Here is a 13,883-nt window from a genome sequence, read left to right on the forward strand (position 1 = left end):
TTGCAGTTGTTGCATCAACTGCACGTCTATGGTATTGGCCAATACCTCGTGGGGTTGCACCGTGGGCAGTGGGATTGGGGCAGACTGGGGGAAGCGCGATCCGGACGCGGCCGCCGATATGTGGGAGGCACTTCTACCCCCTCTGGCGCTGCGGATAGAGGCTTGTTGTCCCGGGGGCCGTCGTCGCCTTATGTGAGTCGCGGCTGGCTCTTCTACTTGCTCGTCGGACTGCTCGAACTCGTGCGAGCCGCTCCCACTGCTGTATTGCCCGGCAAGGTTGTGCCTTGTGCGCTTCGGGCCAGGAGCTGTGCCCACCTCTTGCGCGACGATCGACCTGAATTTCGGACAATCCGCGAGGACAAGATACTCCTCCCACAAGGTGAACTTCGGCTGGCCCGTCTTGCGGTATTGGCCCTCCGACAGGGTCTTCACATCAGCTGCGCTTCGGCCACTCTCGGCGTGGCGAAGGTTGTTCTCGTAGATGGACGCGAACAGCTTGGTAGCCCGCAGAATCCTACCGACCTTTTTTCAGATCTGTTCTGGGTCGCGCTTCTCAGCGCCGTCGGGCTTGAATTCCTCGTATGCCCCACTGACGCGCCTCCAAAAGCTCCCCGAATCCTGATCGGTGCCCACCACGGGGTCCACGACTGCCGCCTCCGCCCCTAGGGCCTCCGCCCCTACCGCCACCAGGGCCCCGACTGCCGCTACCTCCTCGGGTCGGAACGGGCGTTTCCACCCGCGCGGCCGGCGTGTCTGGGATGCCGCCAGAACTGAGCAGACCCATCATAGTATCAAATGCGTCTTGATCTGCTTCGGTGATCGGAGATTGGCTGGCTTGGAAAGGGGAACCCGGCCGCGGCTGGTGAAGCGCGTCTAGGTTGGGTCTGTAATCCCCAAATGCGGAACGACTCAGATTCCGCTGTAAAGGAGGCGGCGTTGGAGAAGACCTCCACGGCTGAGATGGAGGAAGGGGTGGACTCGATGCCCACGGTGGGGGAGATTGATTCCAATTCCAATACTGGGGCGGAGTCCCGCCATATCCGGCAAAACCCGACGGCTGTGATGGATTGGTGTCATATCCCGATTCCTCAGAGTCGGGTTAGTCGTCGTTTCCTCGATTCATTTTTTTAGAGAGTAGTTGTGTGGATAGTGAGTGGATGGATTTTGTGAAAATGGTGAAAAATAAGTAGAGGGGGTGTGGTATTTATAGAGGGGATGGTGAAAAACGTCAAATTTCTCGTTGCCGGCGAAATCGCCGCGGCGGTTCAATGCACTATAGCCGCCGCGCCTATAGGCGCGGCTATACACCCCTCGGCGCGACATCGCCCCGCACACGGCGATCGCGCGTCCGCCGCGTCTCCCACCCCTCGCCGCGTCCAGCCCGCGGCTATCTACCTTCTCCACTATAATCCGCCGCCCCACCGCCGCGCCGCGCGGCTACCGCCGCGCCTAACCATAGTGGACGCTCTTACAAATTTTTTGTGAATTGAATGATTTCACATTATTATGCAAATTCACGTGAAAATGAATATTGAAGAATCACGTAATTGCATGAATTGAATGATTTTGTGTGAACCTTCTACTTATTTTTGGGAACTTAAATTACTAGTAGCATCTTGGTAAAACAATATATATTCTCGATGAAAATTAAAATTGCATTTAAAAATTTTTCTACTGTATAAAATAAGTATAATATTTTTGCTTCTATAGTATACATATTTTTTCTATTAGATTCACAATTAATAGTAATAGGTTTATTATTATTATTTATTTATTTATGATTTTTTTATATATACATTTGGGGGCCTTGGGTCTTTGCCCTACTTGGTTCCGCGTAAGGCTATCCACAATGGCGCCTAGCGCACCACCTAGCCGAGCGTCGGCGCTAGGCGGTCGCTAGGCGAACCATTGCAGCTTTCGAAAACTGCCGAGCGGTTTTTCGGAATTAAAAATCGCCTAGCGCTAGGCGGTCGACGGGCGCTGGGCGATTCGCTCGGCGCCATTGCAGCGTCGGGATCGCCCAGCGCATCGCCCAGCGGTTTTTTTGTTTTTTTTTTTAATTTTCGAGACACTATATATACGCGATTTGCACTTCATTTTCATTCGCACCACTTGTATTAACGAGTACTCACTCTATCTTAATTTCTATACAAGATCAACACCGAGAAATGGATCTAAACAACGAGCCTAGTTCAGGGACGAGTGGTTCTCAAACTCCCCCAATCCCCGTTGGAGGCGGATGGAATCAGATGCCCGGGTACTACAACATGTACCCGTGGCAGCAGATGCTACCCGGGATGCCGACCGGAGGGAGTCCGCCGGGGGGGTTCCCGGCATCGCCGGGTTGGGGACCCAATATGCAGATGATGTCGGGGTGGGCACCCAATATGCAGATGATGCCCGGGGGAGGTTCGGCGGCGCAGGGGATGCCGGAGGGAGTACCTGCGACGCAGGGGACGCCGGGGGAAGTACCGGCGACGCAGGTGATGCGGGGGAACGTCTATCGCCCCAGTTTTGATTTCAGCACTGCTTCGTCGCACACATCGACCCCAACGGATGCGCAGTTCACGCCGAGCGGTTTTGATGAATTTTCGTTGGCGGATTTGGGGTTTGATAGTCTCGGAGTTCCGGAAACTCCCATTCAAATGGGGGGAGCAGTGCAGGGTAGTGGCGCCCCAAAGAAGAAGGGCAAGGGAAAGAAGGTCGGGGAGTCGTCGCAGCCGGGTGGGGATGACCCCACGGCACGGAGAAGGTGGACGGACGAGGAGAACGTTGCCCTGTCAAGGGCGTGGGTGAGTGTTTGCGACGATCCTCTTGTTTCTAATAACCAGAGGATCGTCAACATGTGGGGCAAGGTAGCAGCAGCCTACCAGCGATTTTGCCCAGAGGGGAGGCCACACAACGGGGAGGATTGCCGGAAGGCGTGGAACCGAATCAGGGCTGTCGTCTCCCGATTTTCGGGTTTGTACGCCAACGCCCTCCGCATGCAGAGTAGTGGCCAAACGGAGGACGACTGCAGGAGGATAGTGGAGAAAGCCTTCCCCCAGCCCGGGTTGTATAAGGACTTCACCTACTGGAACTGCTATCTTGTGTTGAACGACTCTGAGAAATTCCGAGTAGGTGTCGATGCTGGCTGGCCGAAACGGCAACGATTGAACTATACCGGGGATTTCAGCGGCAGCAGCGGTGGTTCCCACGACCTCCCCGAGACGGACCAGGTGCTCCCCAACCCTCGTTCGTTCGGCCGCCGACCTCGCCCCGTTGGGCAAAAGCGGGCGCAACGGGCGGCGAGGGGGGTCGCCGGGGGTTCCCAGGAGGTCCAGTCGGCATCCCCCTTTGACCGCCAGTCTACAGAGGATCTCAAGTACTTCGCGCGTCAACAAACGCGCCAGATGATGGTGAAGACGTTAGCCGAATGGCGAGCGGCGACGGACCCCCAGGAGAAGAGATTTCTCTTCACATTGCTCGAGAGCATGAATGACGATCTGCGTGGAGGCGGCAGCGGCGGTGGCAGCGGAGGCGGCGGTGACAGTGGCGACGGAGGCGGCGGAGGCGGTGGCGACGGAGACGGCGGTGACGGTGGCGACGGTGGCGACGGCGACGACGGAATCGAGGGAGCCACCGAGTGATTTTTTTTAAGTAATGTACTTTTTTTTAATGTAATTTTTATTATTAATGTACTTTTTTAAAATTTTAGTACTTTTTAAAATTTATTGTACTTTTTAATTTATTGTACTTTTTTTAAAATTAAAATAATATTATTAATGTTTCCCGTATATGTCTCGTAAATTAAATTCCGTATATTGTGTTATTAGTGATGTGGCTATTGATGTGGCTGGGCTATTTATGATATGGCTAAGCTATGGCTGGGCTATTTCTGATGTGGGAGGAGGATTTTTAGTATTGATGATGTGGCAGGAGGAGTTTGTGGCTGGGCTATGGCTGGGCTATCACCACTGTGGATACCCTAAGGGCCGCCCAAATATGCATTATTTGATTGACAAAGATTTCAAGAAAATACTTGATACTCCCTCCCTCTGTAAACAAATATAAAACATTGTCTATCTTTTTATTTCTATTAAAATAAAAAGATACTTCTAATTTATTAAGAAAAATAGTTTTTTCTTAATTTTTTTAGACAAATGAATATTACCATTTTATCATTTAGCCAATTACTCACACACACAGAGCATAGTTTTTCCTTATTTAGTTATTCTAATACAAGTGAAAAGCTAATTAATAATCTTACGAATTTTGAATTACTCCGTAGATGATTTATAAGCACGACTTTTAAGTAAAATTATTGCATGGTAGTATGAAATACTATAGTGAGATATCCCATCAAAATAATCACACCTCAAACAGTCACACACATAATGCTTCGTGACCCCAATAAAATTAAATCCAAGAACTTTAGGCCTTTCTTAATTATTTTTTCATTGTATGAAACGACTTGAGTTGCAGTGGGGTGCAAAATCATCTCATCACCAATGAATTGATGGATGGATTTGACACCTCACTAATTGTGTAAACACTATTTGGGGAGTTATTGTTAAATTACCAACCTATGTGTAAAAGATTAGAGCAAGATTTGTTTTTTACACCAAAAAAATTCAATTTGGTGATTTGAAATTCACACAAATTTTGCAATATTATACTACATACATATTTTTGGAATATTATACTCCATAGTATTACATAGGAGTATTATAAAGTTCCACTAACATATTATAATTAAATAGTACCACATATATTTGGAATATTAATCAATTTATGAATCCCACTGGTAAAATTGGAGTCCCATCCCACATCATAATCCTTTTATTGATCTATCATTTCATGTCTTATGTAAATGCACTTTTTTCCACTGTTCAAACCTTCTGTTTCTTACCTTTTTGTCCCATCCAGAAACTGCTCCCATTTATCCAGCACTCTCAAATTTCTCAATTATTTACAATAAATCTCACCTTTCCTAAATCTAGGTTAAAATGTAAACAAAACAAAATACAGTAAATTGAAAAAACAAGATGTAAAAAAGAAAACCCTCTCCAATGTAAAAAAAGAAAAAAAAATCACACTCAATCATGCATCGAATCATAGAATCCAAAGGGTTCCAAACCCTTGCCGTCAAACCCTGGCGTGAAAAGCAAGTCCAAAGAATCGGCCTCGATCTCGCCGAGGCCGGCGAAGAAGCTGTCTTCCGATTGATTGGATTCCGGCAACGCCGGCTTGTAGCTCAATCCGTCGTCGAATTCCGCTTCTTCGGCTTCATCTACCTCCGTTTTCACGGCGGCGGGCTCCGTGCTGGTTTCCTTCAGCTCATCTTTCGTGTTCGTGGATTTGGGGGAGGTTTTCGCGACGGAGGTTTTCGACGGCTGAGCTCGGGTGGAGCCGGCTAGGGCGTTTCTCTGAGTGGGCCACGGGTGGTTGTGCTCCGACGTGTATGTGATCACCAGCATGTTCGGGTCTGTTCGGCTCCGCTCCACTTGCTTCCTCGCCGAACATCCCTTCGAGCTACTACATCTGTAGTAGCCCCTATTTAAAAAAAAAATGAAACGCAGCTTAGTTGATAATTATAAAAAAAAGTTCAAATTAATACTACTGCATTGATGTTACCTTGGATAGGGAGAACCCTTGATCGGTTTCTGTCCGTATTTTCGCCACGCCCAAAGATCCGAGGGCACGATTTCGCTGCTCTGCCGGCTGTTTGCCGGCACCGGAGCCGGTATGCAAACCACCTTCTTCGCCTGGCTTTTTCTGATAATTTTCATTGCATGGAAATTTTAAAAAATCAGATTATTTTGGTGACGAAATTATAAAATAAATAAATTGTTATGTGTATATCTCTAGTGAGTGATTTAGTAACATGAATCTCTTCTTTAGAAAAAGCCTAAAGTGGTGGAGAATTCGAAAGACTTGACACAAAAATGTGTGTTTGTAATAAAAAGTTCTGATTTTCAAGAAGTTCATTATTTTTTTAATTTAAACTTTTAATCAAAAAAAAGAAGCTAATTTTGAGATCCTCACCATGTGAAAGTCAGAGTTAACAATAAATACAAACACTTAATTAATCAAAAGTCTTACCGATTTCAATGGTGTTTTGCAGTTCTCATTAATTACGTAATTAATCACCCCTTAGTTATGTATTAAGATACTAACAATTAATCATCATTTCAGTGAGAAGAATAATTGATAATTCCCACCTTCTTCTGATTCCCGTATTTCGCGGGGATGAGATCTGCAAATTGCTCTCAATCAAGCGATTCGGCGCCGGCGCCGCCGCAGGAGACTCGCACGGCGGAAGTGGCAGCTTCTCCGGGGAGATCTGGAGCATCCTCGAGAAGAGATTCGGAGGTCTATTCATCTCATCGCCGAGATCAATCTTTAGACCTAGATTTCCATTTCCGATTAATCCTGGATGCAGCGGCGGCGGCGAGGCGGCGATTGCGTGGATCAGCGGATCTCGGAGGTGCGCGAGCGGATCGCCGAATTCGTCGGCGGAGAAGGCGATCGGATTGCTCGGAAATTGCCACTCCGCGGCGGCGGGGGTTTGAGCTGGCGGATTGGAATCGGTGACGGCGGCAGTGGCTCTGATTATGTCGGTTAGATCGCCTTGATCGTAATTCTCCATCCGATTTAAGACGAAGCTGCACATAATCGACGGCGGCGTATCATTTAGATTCGGATTAATTGCAACAAATTAACAGAAGCGAAGAACATATGCAGTTTTAGATCTTTCTCTGACTTGATTTAGTGTTGCCGTTGTTGAAGAGAAGAAAACCTAGTTTTTGAGAGAGGAAATCGCTGACTTGTGGTTTATAAAACAGCCAATTGAAGAGAGAGAGAGAGAGAGGGAGAGTTGTGAGCAAGTTGATGATGTAATTGTTGAGTCTCGAAGTCTGAGTATGGAGCGTGAAAGGAAGTGAATAAATCCACGACCACGATGGTCTAATTTTCCAGTGAGTTGGTTTGGGGGTCGGGGGTCGAGCACCCTTAAATGCGATAGTTTAATGTTCGTATTGTTTATATTTAGACACGGCTGAATTAGGGTTCGTTTTTACAGTCTATAAGTCAAATGTATGTCATCGTCTGAAAATTATATAGTGAATTCATTAGCTTGATAGACATCAACCCAGATGCAATTATATATGTACCGAGCTAGGTAAACAATTTATATGTTCATTTCATTTATGTTTATTTGTAGTTGTTTTAGTAGTAATATTATTCTAATTAGAGGGTTTTAAGAAGGTTTTGAGTATAATTAGTGTAGATGAAGACATGAAAAGGCCAAAGGGTGAAATATGTGCAACAATATAAAAATTACTCATTTTGTTGCTAAATCCTTGCCAATCTCTATCTATCTAGTTAATTATCACTCAATTTGTTGTTTTGCAGAGTGTAAAATCGTTAGCACAATTATTCGAGTAAATTAAAAAGTTGTGGAAAATGGCATTTTTTTTAGAATATCTTAATATAATTGTAATTGAAATATGGAGACGGCAGGTAGCCGCAATTGTCGGAGAACCATTCAAAAACGTTGGTATCTACTTATATATATATTCAATTCGATAATGAAATGTGACTTAAAAAGATATTTCATCTTCAATAAAATAATTTGGGAGTTCGAATTTAGAATAATTAAATGCAATAAATAAATAAAACAGTATTCATCATTTTTAATTAAGAAAAACTAATTTTTTTTTCTTCATTTCAGAAAACTTTTCGATTGACTTGTGCTTATTCAGAAAAAAAACATTGATTTTATAGGGAATTGAACTAATTTAATATGCATTATTTCAACATAATTTCCTGACATTCACATTTTTATAGTAAGTAGGAGTAGTATTTTTTTGCTCCCATCAATTTTCCAGAAATGTACCACTAATTAAATTGATTTTTAAAACTGAATACGTATACACTTACATCATACAGCACAAATGAACACACAAACGTGTATATTTATTTATGTGTGTGTGTGTGTGTGTGACAAAATATACAGTGTTAAGTAGTATAAAAGTAGTATACTAGCAAATTTGGAAGTTTTTAAGCGGGCCAATCGCAATCGAGCGCGTCATCAACCTCTTTATTTTTGGTAATTCACTTTCTCACTTGTAATGGTGAAATAAAAAATGAATTATATAATCCCAATTATTTAAGTATATTCGATTGTTTAGTTCTTTAATTATTAATGGTGAATAATATTACTACATGACAAGGTCATGTGGTAGTGAAGATTTGCTACCGAGTTCTGACAACAATTTAATTTTCGGCACATGGAATGAGAATTTATTAAAGATGCAATATTGCAATTGGTGGGTAAATTGTATTTTTAATCCGTTAGTATTAATTAAAGGGATATTGGTCTCTAAAACCATAAACTTTGGTCAAATTTTGATATTTTCCACGAACTTTGAAATTAGTCTAAAAAATCACAAATTTTACATTTTGTTTGTTATTTCCCATAACATGTCAATCACCATAACCAACCAACTTCCGTGCATATTTTATCCTACTTGGCAGTACTAAATCAACGTAATTTTCTATGTAGCATTTTATCGTGCTTGTCACGAACTTAAAAGTAATCTAAACTATCATAAATATTTTACGGTTGCCCACGTATAATAAGATTTTTTTCCGAAGATATCTTATTTGGGATGTCATGGAAAATAACAAACAAAATGTAAAGTTTGTGATTTTTGAGACCAATTTTAAAGTTCGTGGGAAATACCAAAATTTGATTAAAGTTCATGGTTTTAGGGATCAATATCCCTTAATTAAATACGAGAGTAAGTAGATTTATATCTCGTGACAATTTAAGTCCCAAGTAATAAAATAAAACAATAATAAGTTAGACTTTAATAAGTAGTACTCACTTCGTCTCATTCAAAATATTCACATTCTTGAATGATATAGGATTTTAAAGTGGAAGAGTTGAGTATAAAAAAGTAGAGTAAAAAATGTGATTGAATATTTTCATGGGAAGAGATGGCAGAAATTTATTTCTAAATATAGAAAGTGGACATTTTAAATGGAACAAACTAAAAAAGAAATGTGGACATCTTAAGTGAGACGGATGCAGTAATAAAAATATATTCTTCTTTATAATAAGTGAAAAAGTAATGAAACCAAAAAAAAACTATATATAATAATATTTTATGTGAATGTAAAAAGAGAATTGGAACTAATATGCTATATGCGTCTCTTTTAGATTTATATCATGAAATCAGAGCGGGTCACTATCCGTGTGCTAAAAATTAACTGACTTATAGTGTATCTGAACTAAAACTGAAAAATGATTTACTCAATGCAGAATATTTGAGCTTTAAATTTGTGGCAGTTCGATGGATAGTTTGTTCAACCTAATCTAAAAGTAGTCCAACTTCTCCAAAGTTCAGATTGGTTTGAGAGAAGGTGTTGACAAATGAAACAAAAGTATATAACAATTTCTACATCAATATAAAGAAATAACTGAAACCAATATACTATAAGTTTCATTAACCATTTATCATATCACCAACTAATTTTATGATAGAATCCTATGAATTTGTAATTACGATGGAACTTAGTAAAGATATATGAAACTGCCATTTTTTTCAATTCTATCATTCTCAAACTCAAAATTCAATAATTCATCTGAAAATAAAATTATACAGAGGTTTTTATTTGAAAGATTTGTGGTGGTCCATCCCCAAAAACCCTAGCTAGTGTTACATTTTTTTAGTGATTTCGAATCATTGTATAATTTTGGGTAGAGACAGCACCCAACCCATGTTCGTGCAAGAAACGAAATACCCAAAAAAAACAATATTAAGACTGGGATTCTCTGCCAAAGAATTTGTCCCCTAAAATATTTATTTTATTTTTTCGAAACCAAATTAAAGCCAAAAGAGAAGCATCCTTCCATGTGATCCGGAGTCATTATTTAATCCCTAGTTAATCAATTGTACTTCGTTCTCTAGGCCAGAAATTAAACAATTAATATTAACCTAATAGTGACAAATTCTTGCCCTCGATGCTTACAAATGATTATTAGACTATACAATTATATATAATCCGATTTAATTAGATTATTAAAAAGTCGTATTAATTAATTATTAATGACTCCTCAATAAATAAGGATAAAGTATAGATATATTTTCTTATGAGAAATTAAATTGGAGGGAGTTGGGACATAGGGGTAATATTTTGAAAGATATTAGCACTGACTAAGTGTTTTAAGTAATTCTGAATTGAATGGATCTGGCAGTCACTATTTTTTAATCTCATATCTAGATGAATCATACTTCCCCATTTCTTCAATTCTAAAAACATTGATTATAATAATAATAATAATAATTATTATTATTATTATTTAGTTATTACAACAAATAATAAACAACTATACATGGTTGTGAATCTACAATATTGTTCGACAAATTATAAATACCATTTCATTCCAGTTAAGCATGAATAGAGCAGTTGCAGTTTATTAATTTAATAGTTCAACTAAATTTAGTTTAATATACTTTTTTATTGTGATTAATTTCCAAATGCAATCGAAGGTTAAATAATTATTTTTGAGGTTGTTGAAGTAAGGTCAGACGCATGTTGGCAATTTCGAGAAGATAAGGACCAACAATTAAGTATAGATGAAGAGATTAAAATGACATTAAATATCTAAATTTCACGAAATAAAATTAATTAATCAAATTTTAAATGAATGATCTAATCGATGATATGGTGGAGAAAATAAATTAGTGACCATTTTGTCATTAATCTATAGTGAATTAGTTGTACGAGACCAATTATCACCGCGAATATTTTTATCCCATAATTTTTTTTGAAAACTTCAATTTATTCAAAATTAATACGGAGTAATTTTTAAATAAAAGTATATACTATTATATAGTAGTCCCTAGGATTCTGTGACGATGCGTATGATTTAACAAATACTACTATGAAATTGCAACTTTACTTCCATTGTCAATTAAAAAAGTTTCGGCCTTAATCCACAAGCCGGGTCGAGCATGATGAATTGAATTCCGTCAAAAGGTGCATTCGGCACACATGTGGTTAAATTTTGCCATTATTTTAGGGATTCATTCGAGATCCCAAGCCCCTTTATGTAGATTACAATGAAGGAAGCAAAGGTCATATCTAATCAGAATAATAATAAAATACAAAGGAACAAATTAATACCGATTAATTAATTAATTCCATCAGCACCACGTTAGGAGAACATGACCTAAATGTTTTGTAGTTTAAATTTATTAAAATAAAAAAATATAAAGGCTCTGAACTGATTCCTCACTTTATTTGATATACTACTATATGTTTTTCCGGTACAAACTATATAAAGTCACTCATTCGATGAAATTCCAAGAAATTAAAGAGACATCATTTCAAGACGTGCTTGACTCCCGTTACGCCACTCGATTCAACAAATGCGTCTATCGAATTAGTGCCACCAAGTGGCATACAGGGAGCCAGGCACATCCAATTACTCTCTTGACCGATATCATTTCAAGACGTGCTTGACTCCCGTTACGCCACTCGATTCAGCAAATTCGTCTATCGAATTAGCGCTACCAAGTGGCATACAGGGAGCCAGGCACATCGAACTCTCTTGATATCCACCTTTATTATATATGTATTCATTTTTCAAAGTTATAAATATTTACTCTAATCATATACACAATTACAAATCCAAACAATCATAACAATAATAACAAAAAAACAACAAGGATTTTAACATGTCGGGCTACTTGCATGCCACTCGATTTGATTGGTCCATCAAGTGGATTAGTGTTGTCGATGCCATGCAGGGAGTCAGACATGTCTCATCGTTCCTATCTCACCTGCTGTATGTGGAGTGTGGATGCCCCAACATAGAAAAACTTGTCAATTCTACTACCATCAAATGCTTATAAGCTACCATAAGAGCTAATTATAAGTATGAAAATAGAAGTGTGTATATGTGTGAAACTACAAATAGAATAGAATGTACTACACTATGTTATTGAGAATGATGAAACGATGGTAGAGGGGAAGGTGGTTTATATAGATATTTCGTACTTACCTGTAATTATTATAGAGAATCAAACAAAATTTAAAAAATCCCCATAATTAAATGCATTTTACCTGTTTATATTTTCTAATTTCCCATTTTTTTATATAGGAGTATATATATAATTAACTCATTTGATGCAAATAATATAGTGTAAAAAATTGATCTTGACAAATAGGATATTGTAATTAACCATCACTCATTATATTGCTCATGACCATCTCCTTTGTTTAAAACTTCTAAATCCTAGCTCTGAAACAATTTAAATAAATTAATATAATAAATTCAAAATCATTCAATATATAAATTAAAATCTAGAAGATTCTCTGAAAGATATGAATATATGCACATATATCATGGTCAAAAATAGGAGTACTACTAAAATAGGATTGTAATAATATATAATAATCTTACAAGATTAAATCGCATTAATTTTTGTGGGATTGGAGCGAAGACTTTCTAAATATGTCCTCATAATATTTTATGAAATATGAGAACAAAATTAGATTTTGGCGTTTAAGCTTTAAATTGGTTTATAAAGTGTACATTTATCATAAATTCAATTCTACTGAAATACTACTATACTTATATGCACTTAAAAAACAAAACTAAATTCCTAATAAAAGATTATTATATTTATGTTTATAAGAAAAAAACAAAGACGGGATCTAAAAAATGGAACACGTGCGATCGAATCAAATGAAAAAGATTGTTGTCTATGACATAAGGAAGAGGGGATGGAATTGATCGGCCCAACTCTACCTAAATTCGCAATCATTAAATAAATCTTATACAGTTAGGTGGCATAAATTCGTTTATAGATATTAGAGAGACATGTCAAAATTTCAACATTCGATCTTCCATTTAAATTAATAAACTAATAATCATAAACGCGAAAGTCCTTCAAATGAAATATTAATTCCTTCAAATGAAATATTTAATCAAATACTCTGTAGTAGTTATCTTTCTCAAATATTTACAAATAATAGAAGGTCCAAAATTAAATTCAAACACCAACTTATTAAACTTTCATCAATTTTGAACACATAAACTATTTACTCCTAAATAATAATTGTTTAAAAATATTAATTTTCATAGATTTTTCCCACTCATATAATTATTTATCTGAATTAAAATAAAGAGAAATCCCCCTTAATTGCAGTGGGATTAGAATGAAGACTTTGTAAATATGTCATCATAATATTTTATGAGGACAAAATTCGATTTTGGCGTTTAAGCTTTAAATTGGATTGTAAAGTGTATATTATCATAAATTCAATTGTACTAAAATACTACTATACTTATATACATTTAAAAGAACAAAACTAAAGTCCTAATAAAAAAAATTATTATCTATATATTTATAAGAAGAAACAACGACATATCTAAAAAATGGAACACGTGGGATCGAATCTAATGAAAAAGACGGTCGTGTATGACGTAAGGAAGAGGCGATGGAATCGATCGCCCCCAACTCTACCTGAATTCGCAATCATTTAATAAATCTTACTCCAGTTAAGAGATATAAATACGTTCATAGAAATTAGAGAGACGTGTAAAAATCTCAACATTCGATCATCCATTTAAATTAATAAACTAATAATCATAAGGTCCTTCAACCGAAAATAAAATACTAATCAAATACTCCCTCCGTCTGCGAATAGGAGTCCCGTTTTTCCATTTTAGGCCGTCCGCGAATAGGAGTCCCGGTTCACTTTTACCATAAATGGTAATAGGGTTACACCTTCAACTAACTCATTTCACTCATATTTCATTTAAAACTAATATATATAAGTGAGACTCATATTCCACTAACTTTTTTTCACTCATTTTTCTT

At 38.4% G+C, this 13,883-nt stretch overlaps 1 protein-coding gene across 2 annotated transcripts; it reads right to left on the minus strand.

The window, feature by feature from the left end:
• Positions 1–4,822: 4,822 nt before the first annotated feature.
• LOC121776213 (probable WRKY transcription factor 14) lies at positions 4,823–6,906 on the minus strand. Of its 2 annotated transcripts, XM_042173371.1 has the most exons (4): positions 6,746–6,906; positions 6,204–6,647; positions 5,617–5,757; positions 4,823–5,535 (listed from the first exon to the last, which is right to left on the minus strand). In XM_042173371.1, the coding sequence occupies exons 2-4, from the start codon at positions 6,629–6,631 to the stop codon at positions 5,079–5,081; spliced, it is 1,026 nt and encodes a 341-aa protein (XP_042029305.1). In that variant the 5' UTR covers positions 6,632–6,647; positions 6,746–6,906; the 3' UTR covers positions 4,823–5,078. The 2 variants fall into 2 exon arrangements, with proteins under 2 accessions (XP_042029305.1, XP_042029304.1); XM_042173370.1 differs by having other exon boundaries at positions 6,204–6,905.
• Positions 6,907–13,883: the final 6,977 nt, after the last annotated feature.

The sequence above is a fragment of the Salvia splendens genome, chromosome 18 (genome assembly GCF_004379255.2).
Source record: "Salvia splendens isolate huo1 chromosome 18, SspV2, whole genome shotgun sequence".
Lineage (NCBI taxonomy): Eukaryota > Viridiplantae > Streptophyta > Magnoliopsida > Lamiales > Lamiaceae > Salvia > Salvia splendens.